This window comes from Mesoplodon mirus (assembly GCF_964341445.2).
Source record: "Mesoplodon mirus genome assembly, chromosome: 18".
Classification (NCBI taxonomy): Eukaryota; Metazoa; Chordata; class Mammalia; order Artiodactyla; family Ziphiidae; genus Mesoplodon; species Mesoplodon mirus.
This window is the reverse complement of record NC_138994.1, coordinates 60392665-60410112: the sequence shown is the minus strand read 5'-3', so window position 1 is coordinate 60410112 and position 17448 is coordinate 60392665. Positions and strand designations below refer to the sequence as shown.

General features: G+C 46.0%; 1 protein-coding gene across 1 annotated transcript; it reads right to left on the bottom strand.

The window, feature by feature from the left end:
* Positions 1 to 7955: 7955 nt before the first annotated feature.
* Positions 7956 to 13562, bottom strand: CHCT1 (CHD1 helical C-terminal domain containing 1; the record flags this gene model as incomplete). Its single annotated transcript, XM_082605431.1, is given in 6 exon segments — positions 7956 to 7988; positions 7990 to 8042; positions 10443 to 10555; positions 10990 to 11165; positions 11429 to 11696; positions 13411 to 13562. Coding segments are annotated over 6 exon segments (795 nt in total).
* Between the last annotated feature and the right edge of the window lie 3886 nt (positions 13563 to 17448).

Genomic DNA, 17448 nt, shown 5'->3' with positions numbered 1-17448 from the left:
TGAAAATGAAAGATTTGACAAAGACCTTTGTTCTTAGCCTGTTAGAGAAGGGTTCATAATATTGTGAAAACTAGGTCCAGCGGCTGCAATCATAAATAATGAGAGTGCCATTTGGCTGCGCCTTCTAGTGCAGACAGAATGCTGAACAGTAAACACATGCCTAGAACGTGATTGAAGCTTTTGGCCATACTTTACAGACTGAAAGAATGATTTGCTGAGTAGCAGGTAGAGGCTTTCACCGCTATCCAAAAGTAGAGCGTTCCCACGAAACCTCTTTAAGCCAAAACAGGTGAACAGCAGAGAGGCAGTTACCTTAGGACATGTCTTGCTAATGGATGCACAAAATAAATTGAGATAAGCACGGAAACTCGCACAGTTGTGGCTTGAAGCTGAGATGCTGAGCGTAGTTCTAGGGGAGGAGCTTGGCAGTACCACTCCTGCTCAGGGTGCCACAGCCTCTATAACAGCTGTCTGCAAAACAAGCGCTGAAAGCTGTTTTTGCTTTTCACCTTTTTTCATAAGAGTGAAGATCCTTCTGGATTTTTTTCGGTTAGCGAAAACAGGTGCTAATATAGGTCTTTCATAAAAGCAAAGTAGCATAAAGTGAATTTTCAGAAAGCGGAGGATACCTGTATTAACTGCTACTCAGTTTTGTTGTTTTTTTTCCCCTGAATTTGTAGCCTTGCTGCTTCCAAACTGTTCTTTTTCTGGATGGCAAAGTTACTACTGGAAAAATACTTACTTATAAGTAAAAACGTCTTTAAGAGTTTTATTTTTGCTTTAAGAATTAACATGTATATTTCACCTCTTGGCTTTGGAGGACCTCAGTTCTTGCTAGAAAATTCCTTTTTTTATCTGACATTTGAATTAATCTCCAGCTTGAACACTAGTAGTTGTATTGTCCACAACTCTCAGGAATGTTTTAGGCAGAAAACTGGTTTTTACCCTGTTGGTGATCTGAAGGAGTGTGCTTCGGCATTTTTTAAAATAATGCTATTCTTTAATTACAGTCCTAGGCATCTATAGCATGAGTGGCCTTAGTGAGTTTTTTGAAGTGCACATTTTTTTTTCAAAAGTAAAATTTAAGATTAAAAATATATGCTATATATAGGTGTCTAGAAAACTCGGTTTGTGGTGCACAAGTGTTGGATCACTAAATAACTTTGCAGGTACCATTTGTGTAACATTACTCATTTCTGTAGGTTTCTGTGATGGGAAGATATGTTGCCATGGTAACTAAAGCTTTTCAATTTAGTTCCACTTTTATGATGTGAATGAATGCTATGTTTTATTAAATATTACCAGGTCAGTACTATTTTTATACTTTACTAAGCAACAGGGGATTTTAGTTTAATAGACTCAAAGATCTCTTAATGAAACAATTAAGAGCAAATCACTATCAATTCTTTACAGGAAAATCCCCACTCATAGTGCCACAGTAATTTCTATAGAAATATCTAAGGTCATTGATAGAGTTTTTTAAAGGCAATTAATTCTTCATTGTGTCAGAATGACCTTTCATGTCATCCTTATCACAAACTTGTAGTGCCCACCATTATTTGTAACCATTAAACCATACTAAGTGTGTTTGTAACCAGCATTGTGATATATTCTGTACTTGTATTGCTAAAAATGAATTATTGACTTAATAAATATAGTGTTCCTGCATTCATAGTGTATCTGTTTCCAATTTAGTTGTGCTCACTTTTGGTTGGGACTTGGGACTGCTGAGACGTCACAGACTTTTTATTAGAGAACATTATGAGAGAAACTGTCGGAACTAAAACAACAGTGTGAGCTGTGTGGCAGAGAAGACACATGGGAACAGCATCTGGAGATGGTGCTCGTGAAAGTACTTTGGAAACGATAAGCACTGCATTAATGCAGGGGGCTTTCTGGTCTTTACAGAATTAATCACACCACTCTTTTCCCTAGTCTTCTAACTCGAAAAGGCCGAGAATAGGGGGATGGGACCTGGTGGAAGTTCTGGTGACAATGGGGAAAACCCTGGGTGTGTGTTAGGGTTCAAGCCCTGCCTCTCAACAGTAGGAATTTGAGATATGTCAGTACAAGCCTCTTGGTGTTTTATTTCCTCGTATGAATGGCGGGGTCACATTAGGTCTTTTAAAAAATCCACCGTGAAACAGCATGACTCTAAAGCACTCAAAACAGTTACAGGAAATGAAACGAGAGTTTAAAAGATTACAGAGAAAATTGATCAACATTTAGACAGAATCCCACCTGCACTTGGAATAGTCAGCCCTGACTTCATCACCTGCCACCTTTGGTGATAATGAATTTTTTTTTTTTTTTTTTTTTTTTGTCTGCACTGTGTGGCTTGCGGGTTCTTAGTTCCCTGACCAGGGATTGAACCCAGCCCTCCACAGTGAAAGCATGGAGTCCTAACCACTGGACCACCAGGGAATTCCCTGGTGATACTGAATTTAAATTTTTTTCCTTTTACATCTCCATGACTTTGAACATGCTATTTCCTCTGTTGTATGGAATGCCATTTCTTGCATAAAATCTCCTTCATCAAGCTGAAAGGACAAGGGAAGCTTTCCTTTAAAGCTTGAGTTGCCGCTTCTTGGTACTTAATGCAGCATTTTATTTAAAGCTTTGTTAAAGCCATTGTCATGATCATATGTACACCCACGTTCATAGCAGCATTATTCGCAATAGCCAAAAGGTGGAAGTAACCCGAATGTCCGTCAATGGATGAATGCATAAAAAATGGATAAAAATGTGGTACAGGGGCTTCCCTGGTGGCGCAGTAGTTGAGAGTCCGCCTGCCGATGCGGGGGACATGGGTTCGTGCCCCGGTCCGGGAAGATCCCACATGCCGCAGAGCGACTGGGCCCGTGAGCCATGGCCGCTGAGCCTGCGCGTCTGGAGCCTGTGCTCCGCGACGGGAGAGGCCACAACAGTGAGAGACCCGCGTACCACACACACACACACAAAAATGTGGTACATACATACAGTGGAATATTCTTCAGCCTTAAACAGGAAGGAAATTCTGATGCATGCTACAACATGGATGAACTTTGAGGGCATTATGCTGACTGATATAAGCCAGTCACAAAAGGGAGAGGAGAGTGAGTAAGTTACTGGATGGTTCCACTTACATGAGCTATCTAGAGGAGTCAGAAAGTGGAAGAGTGGTTGTCAAGGCTGGAGGGGCGGAAAGTGGGGAGAGGCTGCTTAATGGGTGTAGTAGAGTTTCGGTTTTGCAAGATGAGAGTTCTGGAGATCAGTTGCACAACAATGAATAGAATGAACAGTACTGTGCACTTAAAAATAGTTAAGATGGTAAGTTTTATGAGTTCCCACAAGTTTTAAAAATTTCTGGACAACTGTATAAAATAGTTAAGCCAGACAGGATATATAAAGTTTGAAAAGAATGTGATCACTTCCAGACAGTACCTTATTTTTTTTTTAAAGGAGGGTTTTTTTAATATATAAATTTATTTATTTACGGCTGCATTGGGTCGTTGCGGTGTGCGGGCTTCTCATTGCAGTGGCTTCTCTTGTTGCAGAGCACGGACTCTAGGCACACGGGCTTCAGTAGCTGTGGCTCGCGGGCTCTAGAGCGCAGGCTCAGTAGTTGTGCATGGGCTTAGTTGCTCCGCGGCATGTGGGATCTTCCTGGACCAGGGCTCCAACTCGTGTCCCCTGCATTCGCAGGCAGATTCTTAACCACTGCACCACAGGGAAGTCCTGGATTATTTTAAATCAAATCCAAGAATCATATTGTTTTGTCTACAAATACTTTACTGTTTATCTTTAAAATATAAAGACTTTAAAAATATATAACTCCAGGGACTTCCCTGGTGGTCCAGTGGTTAAGACTCCATGCTTCCACTAGCGGGCAGGGATTCAAACTCTGGTCGGGGAACTAAGATCCTTCATGCCACGCAGCATGGCCAAAAAAAATTAAAAACCTTAAAATATATATATTGGAATCCTATTACACAACTTAAATCAAAATAAATTTCAGATAGACCAAAGATTTAAGTGCAAAAACTGAAACCCTAGTGCTAGAAGAAGGAAAGATAGAATTTTAAATATTCTTTGAGTGAGGAAGACCTTTCGAAGTCATAAAGAAGCCATAAAAGAAAAGACTGATAATTTAACTATATAAAAATAGGAAATGTCTGCCTGAACAAAGGAAAAAAGTTGTAAAGTCAAAACCCAGGAGCACTGGATGTGAAGTCAGGAGACCTGGAAAGTCCATCTCAGTTCAGCGGTGGTAGCCCCTAAGCCGCTCCTTTCTTCTCTGTAATGGGGTGGAATCTCCCTCACAAGTTTGACATGAAGGTCTGAGGAGAATGGATGCAAAGCACTTTGCCATCTCTCCTGAGTCATAGCATTTGCCGGAGTGTTATTACGAAGAGGAGATGGCCAGGAGACTCTGGTAGCCTGGGGTGGGCATGGGTCAGGTCGCAGTCAATCATTACATCTGTAGTCAGGAGACTCCTCTGTTTGAGACTTCAGGGAAAGTATCCATTATTCACTAGGAGAGGAGCCATCAGTGAGGCATGTTCTTCAGGGTGAGCCTATCCACAGGCAGCTTAGGTCAAGGTGTGGTTTGGGGTTTCCACCAAGGCTCTCCACCCCCAAATAACCTCCCCACCCCCTATTTCTGGTGTCCTCAAGTCCACCTTAGAGATATTGTTACTAAGAAAATACAGCAGATCCTAGGAGAAGTCGTACATTGGGTCTTGTGTGTTACTGACATTTTGTGGGAAGTGAGCGTGTTGGCTGAGAGCAGGTGGGACATGTGTCCGTGGTGTGTGGTATGTGTCATCAGGTCTGAATTCTAGTCCCCCTTCTGGCATTGACTTCCTTCTCAACCTTGGAGAAGTAACCTTTCCTCTTGGGCCTCTTTTATCCCCTCTGAACCCGGTGGTGTTTGGGCGAAAGGTTTATTTTGTTTCCTTTATTCATTAAATCATTAATTCATCAAATGTGTGTTAAGTGCCTGCTACATGCTGGGTACTATTGTAATTGCTTGGGAAGGAACATTCCAGACAGAGGAAAACAGCCAGTGAAAAAGCCCTCAGGCAGGAGTATGCTTGACAGGTATGAGGAAAGTAAGGATGAGGGGAGAGAGGCAACAGAATGGACGGGGATGGTTCATCCAGGGCCTTGTAGGCCGTCGCAAAGACTGGCTTTTAACCTGCATGAGGGAGAAAGCTTTGGGAAGGTTTTGCTTGGTTTTTTTTTTTTTTTTTTTTTTTTTTTTGCGGTACGCCAGCCTCTCACTGTTGTGGCCTCTCCCGTTGCGGAGCACAGGCTCCGGACGCGCAGGCTCAGCGGCCATGGCTCACGGGCCCAGCCACTCCGCGGCATGTGGGATCTTCCCGGACCGGGGCACGAACCCGTGTCCCCCGCATCATCAGGTGGACTCTCAACCACTGCACCACCAGGGAAGCCCCTGTTTGTTTGTTTTAATACATTATTTTCAGAGAAGTTTTAGGTTCACAGAAAAATTGAGCAGGAGGTACCCAGATTTCCTGTATACTGCCGTCCCCACACATGCACAGCCTTTCCCATTACCCACATCCCCCATCAGGGGAGTAGATTGATTACAACTGATGAACCTGCATTGCTACAACATAATCACCCAGCGTCCATAGTTTACATTAGGGTTCACTCTTGGTGTTGCACATTCTATGGGTCTGGACAAATGTATAATGACATGTATCCACTATTCTAGAACCATATAGGGTATTTTCACTGCCCTAAAAAGCCTCTGTGCTGTTGGAGGGTTTTGAGCAGAGCTATGTCATGTGATCTGCCTTTTTAAAATTCTGAGATCCTACTGAATTTGAGGAAGGAGTTAAGAGGCCGCCAAAACCAAGCCTCACCTGTTGCCCATTTTGCTTTCAGGCCTCCTGATTGTCCTCAAGGCTGGTAGGAAGCTCCCCCATTTCCTCCTGGTCTCCATCTCTTTCCACGGGAAGAAGAAGGCTGTAGAGCTCCATAGTTCCTCTAGGTGGCGGTGCTGCCCCGCACACAGGGTTCACCTTCTTATTCTGATCCGTTCCCCAGACGGCCAGCCCTTTCCCTGGGACTTGTCAGTGAAACCTCTCAGAGGAGGGGAGAAAATTGGAGAGCCCCCAGTCGTCAGGGTTACCCTCCAGCCTGCTTGCCCTTCTCTCACAAATCCTCCCTGCTTTTTTTTTTTTTAACTTAATTCTTATTTTATATTGGAGTATATAGTTGATTTACAATGTTGTGTTTGTTTCAGGTGTACAGCAAAGTGATTCAGTTATACATATGCATATACCCATTCTTTTTCAGATTCCTTTCCCATATAAAATCCTCCCTGCTTTGTCAGGACTGTCAGGAACACCCAGTAAGGCTGATCCCAGGTCCCTGCCTTAGCCTCTCATTTTGCTTCTGGGAGGCCGTGGGTACCAGGAGCAAAGAAGCAGCTGGGGCTGCCACCTTCCCTATTTATGCTTCCCTGTACTTGGTCTTCAAGTCTAGACTGATATTCATTTTAACATTTAAAATCTTTGATGATATTCACTCCTGAGTACAAATTGAGAGAGGAAAGGAAAAAGGGTCACACACATTTGTACTGGTCCCATCCACTCCAGCCCATACTGGGCACTGTATGTTGCTGCCTCTAGCAGAGTCCTGATTCTTCTGTGTTCTTGGAATACAATTGGACCGGCTTCTCCTCCTGGAGTTGACCTCCATCCACCTGGCCTTTCTAGCCAGAAACAATGTACCACCTTCACTTCCTCCTCTTCCCTTCCTGTCTCATCTCCCACTTCTGTCACCAAAAACTGTCAACTTTACCTTAGTCTCACAAATTCACTCCTCCCCCATTCATGCACAGCTTCATTGCATTTGTATATACCCTAAGGGTAACAAATACTAAAGGCTAAGAGGATCAAAAGGTGATAGAAAGGAAGTAAAGAAGACCAGTGTGTAAGGCAACAGGGAGTGTGGGGACTGTGGCGAACTGGAAAGAGTATCAGTGAAACCTGAGCCCCGTGTGTGTCTCAGCCCCAGCCAGGTGTGGTCATTTGAGAAGACAGTTCCAAGTGTGGCCAGTTTTTTAAACTGCTCTTGTTTCTAATGTGAAATGTACCAAGTTAATATTGGCAAGTGACTTTTTTTAATAAAAATGTTTTAAACAAGGAGACCACCACAAGGGGCAAACAAAACACATCAGGGGTCTGAATTCAGCACATGGGCTGCAAATTTTGGACCACAGGTTTGAACCAACATCCTAGCTAAGACTTTTTTTATTTCATTTTTAAAAATTGAAATATAGTTGATTTACAATATCGTGTTAGTTTCAGGTGTACAGCACAGTGGTTCAGTTATACATATGTATGCTATTCTTCTTCAGATTCTCTTCCCTTATAGCTTATTACATAATACTGAGTATAGTTCCTAGCTAAGACTATTAATATGGTTACTTCTTTGGTCTCCTGCCTCTACTCTCTCTCACTTCCATGCACTTTGCCTGATAACCGAGTCACACCAGCTCATTCCTGGCATCTCCCTTCTCACTGTCCCCCCGCTAACTTTCCCACGAGATCAAGGGCAGACAGTTTAGGCAGGTGCCAGAGTTCTCACTCTCTGACTGACCCCAGGCCCATTCCGCTCCCACCTGTGCTCTTCCCTGGCAAACACATCAGCGCCTGTGTTACCTCCCCTGAGGTCTTCCCCAGGCACCTGTGTCACCCCGTTGTAATGTCTATTTACATGTATCTCCACCCAGACGGATGGTCCTTGACACAGTGACCACCTTAGCCAAGTCAAACTGTATTAAGGATGTTTATTTCCTTGCCCCATTTATACATAATTAAGACCTGAGCATCCTTTTGACAGAGACAAGTTCTTCTTTCCCCTCATTGGTCCCCCACGCTCTCAGGTACAAGTGCTCTGGGATCCAGGGCGAGCTGGCCGTCTGCCCCAGCTGGGTGTTCTTATGGGCAGGTCTCTGGAGTTTCCGGGGGCTCCCTTAATCTTCTTTCTCTTGAGTTTTGGTTTTTGAGGAAGTTTCCTTAAAGAACCTGAAAAAGGGAAAGTCAGAGACAGTGCTGATGACATCACGAATAGTAAGAGAATCTCAGTCTGTAACATGTGGGGGGCATGGTAGGGACTCAAAGGAAGAACAACAAAATCTTATCTTGCTTCCAACATATGTCCCTTACTCTTTTCTCACAGAAACCCTGTGGGGTAGGGAGACGGTATCCCTCCAATTTACAGTTGAGGGATCTCACACAGGCACAGAGTAAGGAAATAGGCTGCTGTTCAAAGCCTAAAAGCCAAGCTAGGGGTACAGTCGGGACTAGACCTCTGGCTTCCGACTCTGATTCCTCCCCACTCCTCTCTCTAGTTTCACAACCCAATTCCCAGTACTTTGTTGCTGGGTTGTTTGCAAACACTGTTGCCATCTTTTTCCTTAAGAACTGACTCATGAACATGGTGCCCAGGAAACACCATGCAGGTCACTTTTAATTGCACGATAGACTTGGTGATTCACTCAGTCATGGTGGCTCTACCAGGTAGTATGTGTTATCTCATGTAACACAATGTGAAAAACACAGCCTCGTCTGTAATATATCCCAGCCAAAAACATGTTTAACATGAATTCATCGAGACTCTTGACCTACAATCCTGCTCCTGGATAGAGGAACAAGCTTCAAAGATACCAAAAGGAAGCAATAAGAAAACAGCAGAAACTGGAACATTCTTCAGAATAGCCTGATCTCTTTGACAGGCCAGGGTGTAAAAAAGGGGACTCGGTTAGGTTAAAAGAGGCTTAAGAGACATAACCAGGTGAAACACATGGTTTGGGAAACCAGTGCAAAAAATGTCTTTGCTGGGAAAATTTGAAAGTGGAGTATTTAATCCAACAATTAGATGAAATGAAGATGTTAACATGGAAGGTTTCTATAAGTAACTGAAAAAAGCAAGTTCAAATCAAAATCCTATATACGGCATGGTCTCATTTTTGTTTAATACAGGTATTTATATGCATAAAAAACATCTGGAAAGTGCTAACTGGATGACAATGTTTATATTTTCTTATTTTTTGCTGATCTGTATTATCTAATTTTCTAGGATATGCTTATGCTTGTAATAAAATGTTATTTTAAGAATTACAATTTCAAGCCCAATTTCTTTTTTTTTTTTTTTTTTTTCGGTACGCAGGCCTCTCACTGTTGCGGCCTCTCCCACTGCAGAGCACAGGCTCTGGATGCGCAGGCTCAGCAGCCATGGCTCACGGGCCCAGCCACTCCGTGTCATGTGGGATCCTCCAGGACCGGGGCACGAACCTGTGTCCCCTGCATCGGCAGGCGGACTCTCAACCACTGTGCCACCAGGGAAGCCCTCAAGCCCAATTTCTTATCCCACCATCCAAGCCTTTTTCCTGTTACCCGCCAGCCTGCACCTCTGCAATGTGCTTGGCCATTCACCCCTGAGCCAGCCTGTCTACTCACTGCCCCCTCACCTCCACGCACACGTCCCTCCCACCTCTTTCCCCTCCCCCCTCCCTCTCCTTATTCCTTTCTTTAAATCCTGTCCCAAACCTACCTCCTCCAGACGTACCCTTTACCCTGTATCCTGAGATTGCCCATTTGTAGGAGGGGGATAATAATGCCCATCTCATCAGGATGCTGCAGGCTTTGAGTGAAATTAAGAGATACAAAGCTCTTGGTACAGGGAGATGCTGGCCCAAAAGCCTGCACCTCAGTATCCTCATCTGATTCATGGACAGCTTGGCCTAGATCATTTTTTTAAATCAATTAATTAATTTTATTTATTTGGTTGTATTGGGTCTTAGTTGCGGCAGGCAGCCTCCTTAGTTGCGGCTCTCTGGCTCCTTAGTTGCAGCACGTGAGCTCTTAGTTGTGGCATGCATGTGGGATCTAGTTCCCTGACCAGGGATCGAACCTGGGCCCCCTGCATTGCGAGTGCAGAGTCTTAACCACTGGACCAGCAGGGAAGTCCCTGCCCAGGAATTTGTCCTCTGTCTTCTGTCCTCTACAACAATCTCCAGAGTCTCCCCCAGGCTGGCTATGCCTTTCTGCCTGGCCTCAATCATCCCTGCCCGTGGCTCCCCGAGGACTGTGGACAGTCCTTGCCCCTGTTCACATCAGGGTGTGGGTGTGGAAGATGAAGAAATGTCTAGAACGTGAAGCTGAGTCTCTGTGCTCTTCAGCCCCACTCTGTGCCCACCGCAGGGGCAGTGGCGTCTTCCTCAGGCAGTGATTGCGGAAGGGACTGAGGGGTGCTGGCTGTATCCGAGGGCCCTTCAGGGAATCCCCTGGTGGCCCCGTGGTTAGGATTCCCGGCTTTCAGGGCAGGGGGCGCCGCTTTGATCCCTGGTTGGGGAATTAAGATCCCACATGCCGCGCCCTTCAGTGGCGGGCCTCCCCTCACAAGTTAAGAACACACCAACCAACCCTCAGCTGGACCCTGGAGGAACCTCAGCAGGAACTTGCCTGTCTGGTTGTAGAGCCTGTGAAGCTGCTTCGCCTCAAGTTCTGAGAAGAGGGAGACAAATCGCCAGAGCATCCTGCAGGGGAGGAGTCCAAGCCCAAGGCTGAGGGGGGTGGAGCACGGCCCCTCTCCCTCCAGCTTTTGTCCTGTGACCAGGACCACCCAGGGGGAAATGCTGCCTCCTTAATTTTTGGTTGGGGACATGGAGTAACGGGGATTTGCCACACCTTGGATACCCTGTATGGGTGAGGAGCCCCCCACACCACACAGCACTTATTCGATCAGAGGCCATTCCCCCCGGGGTCAGGAGAGTTCTTTGTCCACTCAGTGCTGCCCTGAGTCACTAGCGGGCCCTGTTCTCCCCATCCGCCTTCACCATGCTCACTCCAGGATCCTGACTCTTTCACACTAAGATGAAGGACTAAGAGATTTTCACTAAGGTGTGACCTTGATTCTAGAGGGGTCGGCCCAGGAGTGAGTGCAGTGGTTAGGGTAAGGAGGCTGCCTTACTTCCTCCAGTGCTGGACTTCCCAGGCTTGGCAGTAGCGCTGCAGAAAGGTGTTGATGTGGTCCCCTAAGACCACCAGGCTCTGCTTCATGTACTTCAGCTTCTTCTCCTGGGGTAGGTCCCTGGGCAGGTGCAACTTTCGCAGGAACTTCTTCAGCGGCCTGAGATATTCTTTACACTTAGGAGGGAACAGGTGACGTGAGGGGCCACAGGAGAAAGAGGAGGCAGCTGGGAAGCCCCACAGAGCCAGCAGGTTGGCCCAGCTGCAACCCTTATGGCCCAGGAAGTGTTGAGGAGGCCCCCATCAACCTCTTACCCCACTTCCTTCCCAAGGGTGTGTCCAGTGGGGCTGTGAACTATGAGTCTGAGGCCAATTTCTGACCCAGGTCTCCTGACCTGTGGGGAACAGGGGACAGGGTCCTGGGCTGGCCCCTTACTCACAATTTTGAAGGTGTCCTGGGCCAGGCCCTTGGCCTGGCACACAAGTGAGTCTCTGGCAGGGATGGTGCTGGAGCTCCCCTCTAAGCAGGGTGCGTCCGTCCCCTGGGAGGAGGCAGGGGCAGGAGTCAGCTGGGGGGCTTGGGCTACTGCTCCTGGAGGGCAGTCCGGATGCCAGCCAAAGCCCTTCTCCGTTGTCCCAGTGACCTCGTCCTTGAGCCAGCACTCAGGTGAGTGAGCCCCGGGCAAAGAAAACCATCTCTGAGCATCCCTGCTTAGAAAACCTAGAACGCCTCACCCATTTCTTTTATAATAATTATAGCACAGTATACTAGCTAACTTTGCAAAGCACTTGATAAACATTAACTCATTTTACTCTCCCACAGATTCCGTGAGGCTAGAAATCATTATTCCTGGTTACAGATGAGAACACTAACGGCACCAAGAAGTTTAAGTAACTCCTTGGGGGTAATGATTAGGGATTCATTTACTCCTTCATTCAGCACTTACTGAGGGCCTAAATCCCAGGCCCGTGGGCTAATGGGCACTCAGAAAGTGTATGACGGTGATGGTGATGATGAGAAGGAACTTTCTGACAGCAAGCTGGGGCAAAAAAAAGCTGAACATTCATAACGACGAAGTGACTGTGGAATAATACTTGAAGTCAGAGCACAGGATTAGCCTGACCCGAGATTCACACCTGACCTTTCAAAAGCCTCTCAGCAAAGTGAGCATTAATTCCTGCCTGTGTTCAGGGAGCACAAGGAAGATCCAGGCCCAGACCACTCTGAAGGGAGAGACAGGGAAAGGGAGGGAGAAAGGTGGAGAGGGAACGGGACACAGGCTCCTCCAGACCCGAGAGAGAGGGGACTCTGGCTGATCAATTCCATAAACACACCACACAAATCAGGCAGACCTCACAGACCATAACGCATGTGCACACACACACACACACACACCCGAGCCTGTGTATCTTCATAAACAACAATCATCCTGCCGAGAACCTTCCCATCATCTTGCCGGGTATATATGTCCTTGACAAACATCTGTCTGAATGAATGAACCTTCTCCTGTTCTTTCAGTCTCTTGCCAACTCGTGTACCTCACCCTTTTTCTTTCTTCTCTCCTTCCTTGAGTTTCATACTCTCTGCCTTCCCAAACCAGCCCCTCCAGGGCCCTCCTTTCCTCCCTCCCTCACATGCCCGACCCCACTGCACCTTCTCTAGTGGCTGGTCCCCTTTACCCCTCTGCCCATCTAAGGCTTCCATCTCAACAGGTGTGCTGATGGGCTCCAGAGGTAGCGCTCCTCAGCCCCCTCGGGCTTCTGACCTACTGCTTCTGGAGCCTGAGTGTCTCAGGGAGTGGGCAGGTTGGCACTCAGAACTCGGAGCAAAACCATGGCAACTGCCAACACAGAGCGCCGTGCCCCTCCCCCTCCGCGGCCCTCGTTCCTGGGTGACCAGTCTCTTCTTCAACTGGGACTGGCCTGGGGAAGTGAGCAGGTTGTGCCAGGTAGACCCCGGACTTTGTCAGAGCGCACAGCTGGACAGGAGGGGCTGGCACCCCTTCTCCCAAGAGAACTGTCAGATGCTGTCCATTTTGAACCCGGTTAAGGCTTTTGAAGTCATTTTCCTCCGTGTGTACCATTCATGCCCCTTCAGTTACAGCGTGGGCTTCCCGAGAGTGAGAACCAGGTTTTGTAACATCCCTTTCCCGACTGGGGACGATGGACTAGAGGGTGTAGGGAGAAGGGAACACTATAAATCTGTCCTGGGATAGATCTTCTCTTCCACCCACCGTAATCTCCAGGAAGGGAAGGAGCCCGTTGTGTTGGGTGGTGGTGGTGTTTCCAGAGACGTGTAGAGAAGTACTAGCCACCATGTATTATCTCAACTAACTCTCACAACAGTCTTCCCCGGGGTAGGTCCCAGCTGTGATCCGCATTCATAGAAGACTAGCTGAGACGCAGAGGTCCCGTAAATTGCCTTGGGTCCGCCGCCACTAGGTGGAGCGCGAGGGACTGGGTCGGATTCCAACCGCCCTGGCTTTTCCCTCCTGCGTCGCCCTCGGGGGGGTCAGAGGTCGCGGGGAGGTCCTCGGAGGCTCTCGGGGGCGCGGGTCCAAGCCGCCCCCTCATCCCTACCGCGGCCCCGGTGGCCGCTCAGGGCGCACAGAGGGTCGGGACGCTGGTAAGATCGTGCGGCCTCAGTCCCCTCACCGTGACCCTCATCTTCCTTGGATCGCGGAACTCCCTCTTCTGGCCCTTGCCTTTCTGTCCTCTGGGCCCGGGTCCCGTTTTCCCCAATCCGTTTGGCCCTCCACCTCCCCTGCCTTCGCGGGCACTGGGTCGGACGGCCGTCGGCCAGCCCAGCCCGGGCTGAGGCTGCGGCACGGTCCTCCCACGTCTCCCTCTCGCCATCTGGCAGCAGTAGCCGCGTTTGACAGGGGCATTTGGCTCCTGACGTTCCTAGGGGACAAGGTGGCTTTGCCTCCAAACTGGAGCACCAATTCAAGATTATTTTGCGGCTGTTAAGAAGGATAATTACATTGGCAAGAGTGAGGGGAAAGGAGCTCTTTTACAAGCTTCTATAGGGAGTAATAATTAGTAAAAAAAAAAAATGTAATTTAAAATGTTAAATATGCATTCCCTTTGACTCACAAATTCTACTTCTAGGAATTAGCCCTACGGAGAGATATATGTATGGGGACTGTTACAGTGGTGACAATTTGTAAACAACTGAAGGGTAATCCATAGGAAAGGGTAAATACATTGTGGCACACACATACTTAAAAATACTACTCTAATATTAAGGTTAAGGTTAATTAAAAAAATACTTTACTGGGCCTCCCTGGTGGCGCAGTGGTTAAGAATCCGCCTGCCAATGCAGGGGACACGGGAAGGTCCCACATGCCGCGGAGCGACTAAGCCCGTGAGCCACAATTACTGAGCCTGTGCTCTAGAGCCCGAGAACCACAACTATGGAGCCTGAGAGCCACAACTACTGAAGCCTGCATGCGCCTAGAGCCCTTGCTCCATAAGGAGAGAAGCCACCGCAATGAGAAGCTTGTGCACCTCAATGAAGAGTAGCCCTGGCTCACAGCAACTAGAGAAAGTCTGCGCGCAGCAACAAAGATGCAACACAGCCAAAAAAAAAAAAAAAAAAACCACTTTACTACTAAAATACTACTAATTATTAAAATACTACCCTACCAAATTAAATTTATAAGAATAAATTTAAATTAAATATGAATTGAAATTTCTAAATTGCTAATCTATATCTGTATTTAATGACATGGAGAACAGGAACTGGAACAGCATGTATGATATGATCCCCTTTATTTTAAAATTTATTTTATTGAAGTATAGTTGATTTACAATGTTTTGTTAATTTCTACTGTACAGCAAAGTGATTCAGTTATACATATATTTACATTCTTTTTCATATTCTTTTCCATTATGGTTTATCATGGGATACTGAATATTGTGCACCTTGTTGTTTATCCATTCTCTATGTAATAGTTTGCATCTACTAATCCCATACCCCCAATCCATCCCTCTCCCACACCCCCGCCCCCTTGGCAACCACAAGTCTGTTCTCTATGTCTGTGAGTCTGCTTCTGTTTCATAGATAAGTTCATTTGTGTCATACTTTATTTATTTTAAATTTATTTATTATTTATTTTTGGCTGCGTTGAGTCTTCACTGCTGCACGTGGGCTTTCTCTAGTTGCAGCGAGCGAGGGCTACTCTTCGTTGCGATGCGTGGGCTTCTCATTGCAGTGGCTTCTCTTGTTGCGGAGCATGGGTTCTAGGTGCGCAGGCTTCAGTAGTTGTGGCTTATGGGCTCTAGAGCGCAGGCTCAGTAGTTGTGGCGCAGGGGCTTAGTTGCTCCGAGGCATGTGGGATCTTCCAGAACTAGGGCTCAAACCCATGTCTCCTGCACTGGCAGGCAGATACTTAACCACTCCACCACCAGGGAAGTCCCTGTGTCATATTTTAGATTCCACATATAAGTGATATCATATGGTATTTGCCTTTCTGACTTACTTCACTTAGTATGATAATCTCTAGGTCCATCTGTGTTGCTGCAAATAGCATTATTATTATTTTTTTATGGCTGAGTAATATTCCATCGTATATCCATTGTATACCACATCTTCTTTATCCACTCATCTGTTGATGGACATTTAAGTTGTTTCCATGTTTTGGCTATTGTGAGTAGTGCTGCCATGAACATAGGGGTGCTTGTATCTTTTTGGATTATAGTTTTATCTGGATATATGCCCAGGAGTGGGATTGCTGGATCATATGGCAACTCTATTTTTAGTTTTTTGAGGAACATCCATACCATTTTCCATTTAGACCAATTTACATTCCCACCAACAGTGTAGGAGTGTTCCCTTTTCTCCACACCATCTCCAGCATTTGTCACTTGTAGATTTTTTTGTAATGGCCATTTTGACTAGTGTGAAATGGTACCTCATTGTGGTTTTGATTTGCATTTCTCTATTGATTAGTGAAGTTGAGCATCTTTTCATGTGCCTGTTGGCCATCTGTATGTCTTCTTTGGAGAAATGTCTATTTAGGCCTTTTACCCATTTTTCAATTGGGTTGTTTGTTATTTTGTTGTTGAGTTGTACGAGCTGTTTGTATATTTTGGAAATTAAGCCCTTGTTGGTCGCATCATTTGCAAATGTTTTCTCCCAGTCCATAGGTTGTCTTTTTGTTTTGTTTATGGTTTCCTTTGCTGTGCAAAAGTTTGTAAGTTTGATTAGTTCCCATTTGTTTATTTTTGCTTTTATTTCTATTGCCTTGGGAGACTGACATAAGAAAATATTAGTATGATTTATGTCAGAGAAAGTTTTGCCTGTGTTCTCTTCTAGGAGTTTTATGGTGTCATGTCTTATATTTAAGTCTTTAAGCCATTTTGAGTTTATTTTTGTGTATGGTGTGAGGGTGTGTTCTAACTTCATTGATTTACATGCAGTTGTCCAACTTTCCCAACACCACTTGCTGAAGAGACTGTCTTTTTTCCATTGTATGTTCTTGCTTCCTTTGTCAAAGGTTAATTGACCATAGGTGTGTGGGTTTATTTCTGAGTTCTCTATTCTGTTCCATTGATCCATATGTCTCTTTGTGTGTCAATACCATGCTCTTTTGATTACTGTAGCTTTGTAGTATTGTCTGAAGTCTAGGAGGCTTATGCCTCCTGCTTTGTTCTTTTTACTCAGGATTGCTTTGGCAATTCTGGGTCTTTTATGGTTCTGTATACATTTTAGGATTATTTGTTCTAGTTCTGTGAAAACTTTCACGGGTAATTTGATAGGGTGGTATGATCCCTTTTTTTTTTTTTTTTTTTTTTTTTTGCGGTACGCGGACCTCTCACTGTTGTGGCCTCTCCCGTTGCGGAGCACAGGCTCCGGACGTGCAGTCTCAGCAGCCATGGCTCACGGGCCCAGCCACTCCGTGGCATGTGGGATCTTCCTGGACTGGGGCACGAACCTGTGTCCCCTGCATCCGCAGGTGGACTCTCAACCACTGCACCACCAGAGAAGCCCTGATCCCATTTTTGTAGGTATTTATATGCACATAGAAAAAGTTTTGAAGACTACACTTCAAAATATTGTGGGTGATTTTTCACTTTCTTTGCATATTATCTGCATTTAAAAAAATAATGAATATGGGGTTTCCCTGGTGGCACAGTGGTTAAGAATCCTCCTGCCAATGCAGGGACATGGGTTTAAGCCCTGGTCCAGGAAAATCCCACATGCTGCGGAGCAACAACGCTCATGTGCCACAGATACCGAGCCCACTAACCACAACTACTGAGACCACATGCCACAACTACTGAAGTCCACGCGCCTAGAGCCTGTGCTCTGCAAAAAGAGAAGCCACCTCAATGAGAAGCCTGCACATCGCAATGAAGAGTAGCCCCCGCTCGTCGCAACTAGAGAAAGCCCGTGCGCAGCAGTGAAGACCCAACACAGCCAAAAATAAAATAAATACATAAAAATAAATTAATT